Source organism: Aythya marila (genome assembly GCF_965140915.1).
Source record: "Aythya marila genome assembly, chromosome: 3".
NCBI lineage: Eukaryota > Metazoa > Chordata > Aves > Anseriformes > Anatidae > Aythya > Aythya marila.
Genome location: NC_139044.1, coordinates 115,997,992 through 116,011,640, shown reverse-complemented (window position 1 = coordinate 116,011,640; position 13,649 = coordinate 115,997,992). Strand labels below are relative to the sequence as shown.

General features: G+C 45.2%; 1 protein-coding gene across 7 annotated transcripts in view; it reads left to right on the top strand.

Annotated features, from left to right (window-relative positions):
• Nucleotides 1-13,649, top strand: part of PKHD1 (PKHD1 ciliary IPT domain containing fibrocystin/polyductin) — a 255,796-nt gene that overhangs the window by 38,685 nt on the left and 203,462 nt on the right. For all 7 annotated transcript variants that reach the window (XM_082758117.1, XM_082758115.1, XM_082758116.1 and 4 more), the window contains 4 exons: nt 5,917-6,112; nt 7,520-7,587; nt 10,203-11,816; nt 11,978-12,121. In XM_082758117.1, coding sequence (XP_082614243.1) covers nt 5,917-6,112; nt 7,520-7,587; nt 10,203-11,816; nt 11,978-12,121 — 2,022 coding nt within the window. The remainder of the gene's footprint in view (nt 1-5,916; nt 6,113-7,519; nt 7,588-10,202; nt 11,817-11,977; nt 12,122-13,649) is intronic.

The window sequence follows — 13,649 nt, the reverse complement described above, 5'->3', positions numbered from 1 at the left end:
TGCTTGACGAACCTGATCTCCTTCTATGACAAAGTGACACGCTGGGTGGATGAGGGAAAGGCTGTGGATGTGGTCTACCTTGACTTCAGCAAGGCTTTTGACACCATCTCCCACAGCATTCTCCTCAAGAAACTAGCTGCTCTTGGCTTGGACTGGTGCACGCTCTGTTGGGTTAGAAACTGGCTGGATAGCCGGGCCCAAAGAGTCGTGGTGAATGGAGCCAAGTCCAGTTGGAGGCCAGTCACTAGTGGCGTCCCCCAGGGCTCGGTGCTGGGGCCGGTCCTCTTTAATATCTTCATCGATGATCTGGACGAGGGCATCGAGTGCACCCTCAGTAAGTTCACAGATGACACCAAGTTAGGTGCGTGTGTCGATCTGCTTGAGGGTAGGAAAGCTCTGCAGGAGGATCTGGATAGGCTGCACCAATGGGCTGAGGTCACCTGCATGAAGTTCAACAAGGCCAAGTGCCGGGTCCTGCACCTGGGGCGCAATAACCCCAAGCAGAGCTACAGGCTGGGAGAGGAATGGTTGGAGAGCTGCCAGGCAGAGAAGGACCTGGGAGTGATGGTGGATAGTCGGCTGAATATGAGCCAGCAGTGTGCTCAGGTGGCCAAGAAGGCCAACAGCATCCTGGCTTGTATCAGGAACAGTGTGACCAGCAGGACTAGGGAGGTGATCGTCCCCCTGTACTCAGCTCTGGTGAGGCCGCACCTCGAGTACTGTGTTCAGTTTTGGGCCCCTCGCTACAAGAAGGACATCGAGGTGCTTGAGCGGGTGCAGAGAAGGGTGACGAAGCTGGTGAGGGGCCTGGAGAACAAGTGCTACGAGGAGCGGCTGAGGGAGCTGGGCTTGTTCAGCCTGGAGAAGAGGAGGCTCAGGGGCGACCTTATCGCTCTCTATAGGTACCTCAAAGGAGGCTGTAGCGAGGTGGGGGTTGGTCTGTTCTCCCATGTGCCTGGTGACAGGACGAGGGGGAATGGGCTTAAGTTGAGCCAGGGGAGTTTTAGGTTAGATGTTAGGAAGAACTTCTTTACCGAAAGGGTTGTGAGGCATTGGAACAGGCTGCCCAGGGAAGTGGTGGAGTCACCATCCCTGGAAGTCTTCAAAAGACGTTTAGATGTAGAGCTTAGGGATATGGTTTAGTGGGGACTGCTAGCGTTAGGTCAGAGGTTGGACTCGATGATCTTGAGGTCTCTTCCAACCTAGAAATTCTGTGATTCTGTGATTCTTTTATCTTGTAGTCCTCGTGCCCCCTGCAGGTTCTGATCACACCTGGTTTCTTTTTTTTCTTTTTTTTTCTCTATCTTATATAAGAAAATGAGTTGCTTGCCTTAGACCAGTATGAATCATGTCCGCAGAGTGTCAAGTACAGTATGTTGTTCCTTTAGAGTTTATACTTCTCTAACTTTTCTCTGAAACAATCCCACCCACTCATTCTTGGTAGCAGGTTCAGTGGCAGGAGAAATGAGCTTTGGAGAATGCACTTCTCCAGAGTCCCAAAGGGTGGGCTGTAGTCAGAGGGTGACATGCGTTTTAGATTGCTGAAAACAAAAGAGAGGCAGTGCTCATTTTGGTAGTTACTGTTTCCAAGCCAGTTTCCTTCTTTTTGACCTGATGAACCATTACTTTTGAATATGAACATAGACTTCACAGGCTTTGCAGGGGCAAAATCCTGAGTAGACACCATGGAGTATTTAGCATTTCTGTCTTTTGAATAGCTTTATTTAGGGTTGTGATTCACATTGTGATTTCTATGTACCCTATTCCCCTCTTTCCAAGGATACACTCTGATTTTTTTTCTCTCTTTTTCCAACCTCGCCAGTACACATCTTAACAAAGCTCTCCCCAGCTCAGTGATGTGGCCAGAATTAGTGGGGATGTGAGGGGTGAGATGACTGTGCTGGTGATAAAGCGGGCTTCTTGCTGCATGCCTACTATTTCCATTTCTTTCCCCAGTGCCCTTGTCATTTCCTATTACTCCAGAATGCATAAATAAGAGAAAACGTCCTTTACCATTTGAATATTATTCAGGTACGATAGCACCAAGGGGAGATTTTTCTAGCTGCAGGCAGCCAAGGTGCAAGAAATTCCTCTATGTTATAGTGTCTCCTGAACGGTGGTGGGGCTGAGTTCAATCATCTATTCAGAACCTCCATGGCTTCAGCTTTCAATATAGTTTTTTCCTCCTATGTAATAAAAAGAATAAATAAATTACACCAATGCCTTCCAGGCATCTAGGATTAAGCTGACAATTGACCAAGAGTCCAAAGAGTTCGTGTTATTAATATATTCAGCTTCACAGGCTTTCAAACTTTTATTTTACTCTGTGCATGCTGAATTGAAATCTGTTGGTTTCCAGGTCTGCTTAGAGGATCTCTGAGCTGAGGGGAGCTTTGTAGAGACTCTCCTGCTTTGTGGAAAGGAAAAGTTTCTTGGAGGCTGCAGGGATTGTAACAGCTTTGGGGGCTGTGTTAGACTCAAATGACCCCGGCCTCTGCTTGGTGGATAAAATTGCTATTTGGATATGAGTCTCTGTTAAGGATGAGTTAAACCATAAAAATTCACTCTGTTTAGGACAAGGTGAGAGCATAAAACAGCTATAAGTCTAAGAGAATTAATATAGAGATGTCTTCATCCACCGTGAGTGTAAAGAAAGTACAAAGAAAGGTTTGAGCTAATTCCAGTTGAAATAGTTTCAGTTACTTACTTAGATTATTCTTTCAATATTCAAAGCTGAAGCAAAAGCATGGGAATTGTTGCTTCTAGAAACAGCCCAGTTCTCTGTGCTGTGCTTTACATGCTGTCAAGCTAAGCCAGATAAACAAAAACAACACAGCTGCTGCTCATTCTGCTTGATTTCTACATTTTTTTCTTTGCCCAACCCCTTTCCCAGGTGATAGGTTGAGTGCCAGGTGGGCCAGCTGTGGCCCACCAGAGAGCTCTTTCCCCCTGAGCTGCTCTTTGGGGTAAGTGCTTTATTTTTCCTTCAGCCAGGTGCATGCTTCTTTAGGTGGGTCAGAGTGCATGGGCTGATGTGTTTCGAAGTTGAGAGAGATAAGCACGTCTTTTTGAGGCAACAACTAGTAGGATGTTTTAGAGTAAAGCAAGCTATATAGTAAGTAGGTGCATTTAATGCATGCATCTTTTCTTCAGGTGAGTAATTTTTAGAGCATGTTTATGGATAGGAAGATGATGCTACTTCGTGTTTGCTTTGTGGTTCTAGGTCTCTTATGATTTTTGCAGAATTATGAGGTTTACTGTGAACGTGACCTTGTGCATTTACCTGTATGTCAATTATTATCAAAGTTACACCCTTGGTGTTAAAGCAATGGAGCAGGGTTTAGGGGAAAGTTCACCCAAGTTCCCTGTGACAGTGAGTATCTGATAACAGCATTAGTAGGCACGTAAGGTGTAGTGTTTTTCAGGGCTAGGGACAGTTTCTCATATTTCTTGAGCTTTTTTTTGTATTGTTTTGCTGGTTGTAGAGTCTTTAGACCTTATAGCCTTCTAGATTTTAAGTGCTTGGAATTCCTTTAATAGAAGGATATTTAGAGAGGTTGCTGGCTAACTTGTTTTTGGGATGTTGTGGGGTACACCTCTGGTTTTGGGTTATGTTTTAAACCCTAGGTATATCAAGCCATTTGTGTAACTCTCCAGAGAATTCACAAAGAGTTTCAGTACATGCCACAAGGGGCTTGACCACATAGGTGTGGTATTACCTAGAGACTGAGCAGGGTCACCTTTTTCATCTGTGAAGGATAAGTCTGTGTTTATCCCTGCTGGGGCTGCTGTGCATTCATATCCTATTGGCATTTGTGGACCTGAGTGTTTTTTTTTGTTTTGTTTTTGTTTTTTTTTTTGGGGGCTCTGTGCTTGAGTCCTCTGCAAGGAACTGTGCTGTTTTTGTGTCCACCATGTATATGACCATCTCTTTTTGTTTCCTGTGGAAAGAAAATAAAATAAAAAAAATATTTTACCCCAAACACTGCTACAGGCTGGAAGATGAGTGGTTGGAAAGCTGCCTGGTAGAGAAGGAGCTGGGAGTGATGGTGGATAGTCGGCTGAATATGAGCCAGCAGTGTGCTCAGGTGGCCAAGAAGGCCAACAGCATCCTGGCTTGTATAAGAAGCAGTGTGGCCAGCAGGTCTAGGGAAGTGATTGTCCCCCTGTACTCGGCTCTGGTGAGGCCACACCTTGAGTACCATGTTCAGTTTTGGGCCCCTCACTACAAGAAGGATATCAAGGTGCTTGAGTGAGTCTAGAGAAGGGCAATGAAGTTTGTGATGGGTCTGGAGAGCAAGTCTTACGAGGAGTGGCTGAGGTAGCTGGGGTTGTTCAGCCTGGAGAAGGCTCAGGGGTGACCTTATCACACTCTACAGGTACCTTAAAGGAGGCTGTAGTGAGGTGGGGGTTGGTCTATTCTCCCACGTGCCTAGTGATAGGAAGAGGGGGAATGGGCTAAAGTTGCGCCCGGGGAGGTTTAGGTTGGATATTAGGAAGAACTTTACCGAAAGAGTTGTTAGACATTGGAATGGGCTGCCTAGGGAACTGGTGGAGTCACCATCCCTGGAAGTCTTTAAAAGATGTTTAGATGTAGAGCTTAGTGATATGGTTTAGTGGAGGACTGGTTAGTGTTAAGTCAGAGGTTGGACTAGGTCATCCTGGAGGTCTCTTCCAACCTAGATGATTCTGTGATGAAGTGAGGAAGAGGAGTGCACAAAAATGGAGCTGTTCTGGCTCAGCTGGTCCTCAGTAATTATTCTGGATCAATGCTGTGGGTAGACAGGTGTGTCAGGCTGGGCAGCATCTGTATATGGTAAAGGGCTGTTAACACCTTTTGCCTGATGAATTTAGGAAAGGGATTTATGTAGTGTAGTTGTCTGACAGTAGGGAATTGTAGTGGAAGACTCCTTCTGGTCCTGTATGTTTCTGCTGCTGAGCAGCTGAACCCACATTCTTTGGAGCTGACTGTGGGATGAGATTTACCTCCTGAACACGTCTCTGCCTGTGTTTGTTATGTGGTCTGCAAAGAGAAATTAGCAGTTTTGTGGTGGGATTCAGCAGAGCTATCTTGGGTATCTTCCTCAGAATAAGATAAATCATGCCATAAAGGCTCTGTTTCTCCTCCTTGAATGCAGATAGCTATCTCAGAGCCTTTATTTGCACTGAAGCATACCAGCCTACATTTTTAAGCTATTTCAGGAGGAATTTAAGTTATGAAATTCCCTTCCCTACAGTTCTTGTCTTTTTCTATTACTACGGAATACACAAGTAAGGGAAAGTACCCTCTCCCATCTGAATGTAATTTAGCTCACAACTGAGCTTAAATAGGAGAGAGTGACCCGTTTCCTGAAAACAAGGTGCTTTGGAGTATTCATGAGCATCTGACTTCAGGCACTCAAGGAAATTTTCATTTAGTTTTCATTTAGCTGTGGGAGGCTCCTTTAAAGTTTAAATACCTCCAAAGTTAGCGCTGGAAAGTGTGGTGTGGATCATTGTCAGGGATTTAGGAGAAATCCCTCACTCAGCTCCAGTTCATGAGCTTTAGAAATTCTGGATTTGACTCTTAAGTAGCTGTGGATATTTAGGATAGACATTTATGTTAAGGACATACAGATCTTACCCTAAATATTTATTAGACTGAGCTCATCTAGAAGTAGCTCTAGATGAGCATAGCCAAGTTCACAGTACTAATGTCTCAAGACAACCTTGGTGGCTGATGATCTTATCAGGGAAGCCAAGGGATGAATAGGACACAGAAACACTGCGGTTTCCTAGATTTTAGTTTTGGCTGATGGACAAGAATGGACCTGTTCTGGGATGATGAGACTCCACACTCATCCTCAGGTGATGCTTACACGTGCTAAAATAACTTGCCAGAAACACTGAAATGGTTTCATCAATTCTCCTCTCTAGGGGGTCAGGAGCTTCAGATTGGAATATCCTTGTTTACCAGCTACCAAGGGGCAGAAGTCAAGGTCCAAATTGGGCACTCCTGGGCACAGATCCAAGCACAGACAGACCATGGTGTTAACGTGACCCTTCCAGCCTTGGCTGCAGGATGGTACAATGTTTCTGTCATAATCAACGGTGTTGCTGTCACATCAAACAGGTAGTGTGAAAGTGTGCACTTAAGATATAAATTTCTTTCTCTATCCTATTTGGTATTTTAGGGTTAATCTGAAAATAAAGGTAAAAGTTTTCACAAATCCTGTGCCTAACAGTGAAATCTGCTGTATGGTATAAAATTATGAATAATTATCAAGGCACTTATTGATCTGTGGAACCCAAGTCAGCAAACTGCTAATGCCAGTCAATTAACTCCCTTTAGATCAGTAGGAGGCAGGAGAGAAACATTTTAGAAAAAACAGCTGATTTGATGAAAAATGCATATTCAGGCAATCAAAGGTATTCACAAATTCAGGTCAAATGCAGATACATCCTGCTGTAGAAAAACAGCAGAAGAAAAGAAACACTTTTTTTTCATGAGAATAAACAAGCTAGTTTGGAAAAAAATGCTTTGTTTGGAGAGTTTTCAAATGATTCTATTCCTGTATTTTAAGGTGACACTGAGTTTTTTCTTAGATAAATGCTGTACAAATGAATTAAAATGCAGGGGAAAACACACCTGGAAGTGAGATCAGCAATGCATTCTCAAGCAGCACAGTTTTGTTCCTCAGCTACACAGCTTTTATCTGTGACAATTGCTAGGAATGATTTTGAAACGATGGTATTAGGAGGAAGGGGCTGCACATGTTGCTCAAAAACCACCCTAAGCTGCTCGTTGCACCAATGGACTTCAGAAGCAGGAAGCCTGTGGTCAGAGGGATGATGCACGGGGCTTCATCCCATCTGATATTGGAGTCTGTTAGCAGCACCATCACTTTGTCTCCAGGAACAGAGAGTGGAGGGAGATGGATTGTCTCAGAAGGCAACCCTGATCTCTGGTGGGATGGATTGCAGGCTTGGGAAGGTGTGCTGCTGTACCATGTCTTTTTAGGGCAGGGATTGTTTTTGAAAGGAGGGTGATGAGGAGGATAAATAGATGCAAGTGGGACAGAAGCAGAGCTACACCCCTGTCCGAGTGGGCTTTGGGAGGTTATGCCTGGTTTTCCTCTTGCTGCAGTTATCTCCACTACTTAGTTCCCATGGGAGGAATAAAGGAGGGGAGGCAGCTGTTCTCAGGATCTCCGGTCTGTTGGAATGGCTACACTGGGATGTGTAGCCATGTAGCCCTCATTCTTGTTTCTTCATTTAGGCAATTCATTTGTGCTGCACGGACTGCATTTGGCCCACAGGCTGCCAATAGACAAGGTTCCTGACAGACATAGCTCAAATCACCTGGAAAACTGGGTGGTCTTGTTGCTGTGGTTCCTTGGGAAATAGAGCAAAGGGTGGGCATTTGGCCCTCCAATTCTGAGGAGGAAAGAATAGCATTGCAGAAGGAGAGGAAAATAGAAACAAACAATTCCCAAAAAAACCAAACAAACCCAAACCTTCTGTGTTGCTTGTTTTTCAGGGCAGAGCTGTTAATCCACTATGTCTCGGAGATCTTCAGCATTGAGCCGTGCTGCGGCTCCTTTCTGGGTAAGCAGCGGCGGTACATCTGCAGCCACTTATGGAGGTCAAAGGGATCAAGGGCACAATTTCCCTGCAGGACTGGGAAGGGCATCCCATTTCACATCAGTTTAAGTGAAGGTGTTTTAAATCTGTGACTCTTTATTATGCAGACACCAACTGGCAGACAGAAGCAGCCTGGAAATGTGGGATCGTAGTGAGCATCCCTCAATCTGGTCGCCTGGCTCAGGGGAACCTGTGCTTTGAATGTGATTTCCCTGTCTATGCTCATGTATCTTGGCATGTTCCCTTTGGGAATAGAAAGCACTCCCACACCTGACTCATCCGTGCTGTATCTTTCAGTCATTACGCCTCCAAATTTCACAGCTTTCTGTGTGGAAATGAAATGGTAGGCATGGTAGAATCGTGGTTTCAAGCAAACTCTTTTTTCAATTGATCCCAGTTAGAGCATTTAGTTTTGTTAACTCATAAAGACAAACAAAAACCCCACAACAACAACAAACAAAAGCATACACAAACAAACCTTCTTCAGTGTTAATTTTAATCAAAACTTAAATACTTATTAATCACATTCCAAACTTTTAAACATGGGAAATCATTCAGCTGTGTTTCAGAGCAAAGTATCACTGAATTAAAAAACAAATTTCACTTTAATTCTTAAAACACAGATTTGAGGTTGTTTATTTTGTCATGTGGTTGGGGGTGTGGGGTTGAATCCATTTAGTGAATATTACGTGAACCCTTTGAAAACAAATTCCTGTGATATAACTGCAGGTTCTCCACGCATTCCTTTCCCAGCCTCACAACTCACCTAAAAATACAAAACTCAGGCTTTGTGGTACATGATTAGTTCAATAGTTTGTGACGTGCTCAAGCCTTTAAAGATGAGAGCTTAGAGAGCAAAGGTTATCACTTCTTAAGAATTATCTACATTAAGAAAAAAAAATATTGCACCCTTCTTTTATCTTTAGGGGTGAATTGGAAGTTAAATAACTGATTAACTCTTGGCTGTAGTTTTGTGAAGGGCTTAAACCAATTTAGAATCTCATTGATACAAAAAGCACCTTCCCTCACCCCTTTTTTCTTATCACTGGATGTCTGTGCAATCTGTGTGGCCATCTAAATTCTGGATTTGAGCTCAGTGAAACTGAACCCCATTATAAAATAAGTTATTTTTCAGCTAGGCCATGGGAAAAGGAAGGGCATGAGCTTAATGTACAAAGAGGGTTAAGCAAGGCAGGGCACTGGGAGGCAAACTAAAGGAAGATGGAGAGATGCTTCAGCTGGCTTTAAGTGAGGCAGCTATAGGCTTGGGAGCATGGAATTGGGAATGCTGAGGGATTTGCAATTTTTAGATTACCTCTTTCTAAAATCCAGACTGCTGCTCTTCAGTGCTGTTTATATTCTCAGCACACAGGAGACAGGGTCACAGTGCTGCTTTGCACAGTCATGTAAATCCAGCCATCAGGATTCATGCTTATCCCAGAAAATTTGTACCTACTCTTGGCCGCCAGGTGGGTGGCACAGCCCCTCAAAGCTCTTTCTCCTGTAACTATGGAGAGGGAGACTCCATTGCCACATCCTAGGATCAGAGCAAAGATAACCAGTCTACCAAATGTAGGATGTTTTAGGGAGATGATATGACTGGAGCTGCATATGATGGTAATTCCAGGAAACTTCCAGCTTCCAACACTAGACACAAGGCCTGACTCAGCTGGATATCACAACCTTATGTATTGTATTAATGTTTATTGTATGATATGTATGTATCTCCTCAATTATTTTTTCATATGAATGGTTCACACCAAGAGTCTACTTGCACATTTGTTGTCATCTTCCATGGTCATAAATGAAGGCCCGGGGAAGAACAAAAAATGCGGGCAACCCCAGGGGAAAGCAGACAACCTGCCTTCCTTCAGCCCATGCGTGGGAACCTTTGGTCACCTCCTGTGGTGGGGGACCTGCTCTTCTCTTCCCCTACCTGTTCTCCCCATCTTAAATGATGCTGACTTGGAGCATGTAGGTAGGAGAGGTCTTGAAGCTGGAAGTGCTCATTATTGTGTCAACTTCTCTGGCCACTTCCTCAAGGACAAGTGGCTGTCTGTGCATGGCACATATGGAACCTGGCCCTCTGCTTGAGGCACCAGGAGGAACTGAAGACTGAAGGAAGCTCTGTGGTTCTGGTCTGTTTGATTTTGTTTGTTTTTAATAACAACAACAACCACATCTTGTTTCCCTGTATGCAAAAGGACCAAGCTGTCTTTACCATCCACACACTTGCCTCCCTAAACCTCGTTCCCTGAAGAGCTGAGTCTCTGTTCAGTTTCAGGGGTCCTCTCACAACTGCTTCCTTTCATTCTGTGATGCTGTGATTTTTTTTTTGCTGCCATGATGGTCCCTGGCTATCTTAGAATGTCAGCCTCTAGCCTACATAGGATTATGCTGATACTTGACTGCTGTTTTCAGTGGCTGTCTTGTTCCAAAAAAAGGACTTAATTCTTTCTTCCATTCAGCTTGGATAAACTGTTATGCTTATCAGCTTTATCATGGTTTGTGAATTTTAACTATTAATTCCTTTCCTACACATAATGTCCTTCTGTCTTGTGGTGTGTTTTTCTCCCAAGGTGGAACACTGCTCACGATCTCTGGGGTTGGCTTTAGCCAAAATCAGTCCCTGATTTCTGTTTCAATGAACAGGCAAACCTGCCTGGTTACCCGCTTGGAAGAGGAGACCATTTGGTGCCTGACCCCACCAGCTGCTGATTTGCTTAATGAAGATTCTCAAGACATCTCTGTCAGAGTGAATGTACTCATTAGCAGTAGCTCACTTCAGCATGTTTCTGTTGCAAAAAACATCACCACCTTTCTTTACCAAAGAGCTCTGACACCTGTGATTACCAGTGTTGAAACAGAAATCACAGCGATCAGCCTGCTCTTGAGCATCCAGGGGATAAACATCACTGGTTCTGTGGCTAAGCTTGGAGACAGTGAGTGTGAGCTTGAGTTTCAGCATGGCAATGAGTCTGCATTGTTTTATGAGTGCTCTTTACCACTGGACAACCTGGAACCTGAGACTTACCCTGTGCGGGTTATCCAGAGACAGCTCGGATATGCTCGTGTGGCAGCAAGGCTGCAGACCCTCACAGTAACTCCACGGATAACCTCCATATCCCCATCACAAGGGTCAATCTGTGGTGGGATGCTGCTTACTATAGCTGGTGTTGCTTTAAAATCCAGGAGGAACAGGGTACAAGTCAGCCTGGATGGTAATTATTCCTGTGAGATCCAGAGCTCTAATAACAATGCCATTCATTGCATCGTCCTTCCAGGGGCACAGCTTTTGCCTTACAATCAGTTGGCTGAGTCATCTTGGGCTCTTAATGTCACAGTGACTGTCAACGGGATCAGCAGTGTCTGCCTGGGGGACTGTACGCTCCACCTTCATGAACAGTCAACCCCTCTTGTGGATCTGGTGGACTGGGAGACCAACGGGACATTCACCTACGTGACGATCACAGGGCAGAGGCTGGCATGGCCAAGTGACAGCCCCGTGGTACACGTGAATAACCAGGCTGTCTGTAAGGTAACCTTCTGGAACGAGACCAGCATCAAGTGCCAGATTGACTGCCTTGCCCCCGGGGAACATAACATTTCCATATCCAACAGGAGAAGTGGGCAAGCTTGCTTCAGGAGGGCAGTTGGTGTTGTCACCATCACACCTCAGGTGCACCGGTTTTACCCTCAAAACTTCAGCACCAACGGTGGGGGCCTGCTCACATTAGCAGGCTCAGCACTGAGAGGAAAGAACAGGACTTCTGTTTTCATTGATTATCTCCCATGTCTCATTCTCAATGTCACCTGTGTAGCTATCCAGTGCACGGTGCCTCCAGGCAAAGGCACTAGGGCTCTGAGGCTAACAGTGGATGGCACCTCCTATGGCATTGGAAGCATAAGCTACAGCGAGGAGTCTACACCAACTTTCCTTTCACTTGTTGCCACTGGCCTCCTTTTAAGGATGAACGTATCCCAGGTCACAGAGATGGACACCATCCATGTATTTATTGGAAACTCTGCTTGTGGTGGTGTCACCATCACTCGCTCCACTTTGCAGTGCTCAGCTCCTCTGCTCCCTGCTGGAGAGTACCCTGTGCTGGGCCTGGATGTCCCCAGGGGCTGGGCTTCCTCCAACCTGACCTTCATCTCTCAGTTGGTGGTGACAGCCGTGTATCACAACTGGGGTAAGTCACGAGGAGCTGTCACAGCTCCTCCAAGGGGTACTGTGTAATGAATTTTGATAACTATAAATTTTTTGTGCAAAAGTTATGAGTTTAAAAAAATACCCCTGATGATAGCTAGTTGTTGGTCTGTGACTCAAATCCATTTTCTGTCCTTTTCCAAGGTGGCTTGGCTGGAGGAGCAGTTCACCTGCATGGGACTGGTTTTGACCCGGGGCAGACTTTGGTGACGATCTGCGGTGCGCCTTGTGAAATGTTGGACAATGCAACGACGACTGACCTGTGCTGCCTTGCCCCACGCTTACAAGGTCAGCTAAGACACAAAACCTGGGGTTGCATTAAAAACATCCTCTAAAACCCCAACTTGACCTGAAAGGTGGAGTGGTCGTAGTGTGTCTTGTCCCAGGGAAACAAAGAGTAGAAGCAGCCCTGGAGAGAGGAGAGGGGCCAAAATAGCCTCTGCTTTTGCTTTTTGAGCTCAGTCCAAAGTCCATTACTGCCAGGGAGTGTTTTGGCATCAATGGCCGTAGGCTTTGGACTGGATCCACCATGTGCCTGTGGCCAGAGCTGCCACACATGCTTTGTGGCTATATTTGGGATGTGCAAAGTGACAGCAGTTCCCTGTGGCAGCTATTCCTTGGGAAATCCATCTCACATAAAATGTGCATGGGAGCTTTGGGCTGGGTACCCAAGTGCCTCTTGGCTCCCATGGTTGGTTTAGTGACTTGAGCTACCTTAAATGGCTTTTTTTTTTTTTTTTTTTTTCCTGCATGGCAGGACAGCATCAGCAGGGTAAGGGCTTGGTGGGGAAGGGTGAATATCTGTAAGGGTGATTGAATGCCTTGCTATGGCCAGTTCATACCTTTGGGAAGCTGGAAATAAGGATTTGAATTCATTGAGAGCAGGATGGGATCGTCCCACAGCCAGAGCATCCTCTTTATCTGGAGAGAGGCAGCACTGCAGGGAATGCTGCCATGTTCTCCAGCTCTCTCAAAGAAGAGCTTTCCTGAATTTTGGAGGAAATGCTTACAAATGGGCACATGTTTGAACAAGACATACTTCCTCCATTCCCTATTGGCAGCACAGGATTAAGCTCCTGATGTCTTGCAAGAGGCTGTATTGAAGATGTTTAAATCCCTGAGATATGTGTCATTCCCCAAACCCTATGGACAGAGGGACTACCTTGGTGCTGCAGCATTGCAACACTTGGTAGCACACCACTTCAACACCTCCGTAGCTCCGATGACAGGAGAACATCCAGAGACCTCCTCCAGAAGTCATTGCCATTCTGTGGCTGTCCAGGTGACCAGAGATCTCTCCTCCCTGGGGGGATCTGGAAGAATGGTGGTTTTGGGGGTTTCCATCAGGGTACATTGCTAGGGTTTTGCTCAAAGATAAGGTAATCTCCATCCTTGCAGACAGTCAGAACACGACTAGATTAGCTGCTGAGAAATCAATCCAACGTGATGTTTATCATTGCTTTGGTCGGGGGTTAGGATGAGAGGCAACCAGATGTTCCTTCCAGCCTCTGTTATTCTGAAATTCTGAAGTAGCTCTTGTCATTTAGACTGGTTTGCTTCTTTATCTATGAGGAATACCAGGAAAAGAATCCCCCCCACCCCCGCACTCAAACGGAGATGCTGAGAATTTGTAAAGGGCTCAGTTTTTTCTCCTCCTCTCCTTCTCTTTCCCTCTTTCTCTTTCTTTTTCTTGGATCTCAACATAGTCCACAAAACTATTTATCATTATTTTTTCAAAGGCAACATGCTGGAGTGCCAACAACAACAACAACAAAAAAGAGCAGACCATAAAACAAGCCATTCTGGTTATTGCAGA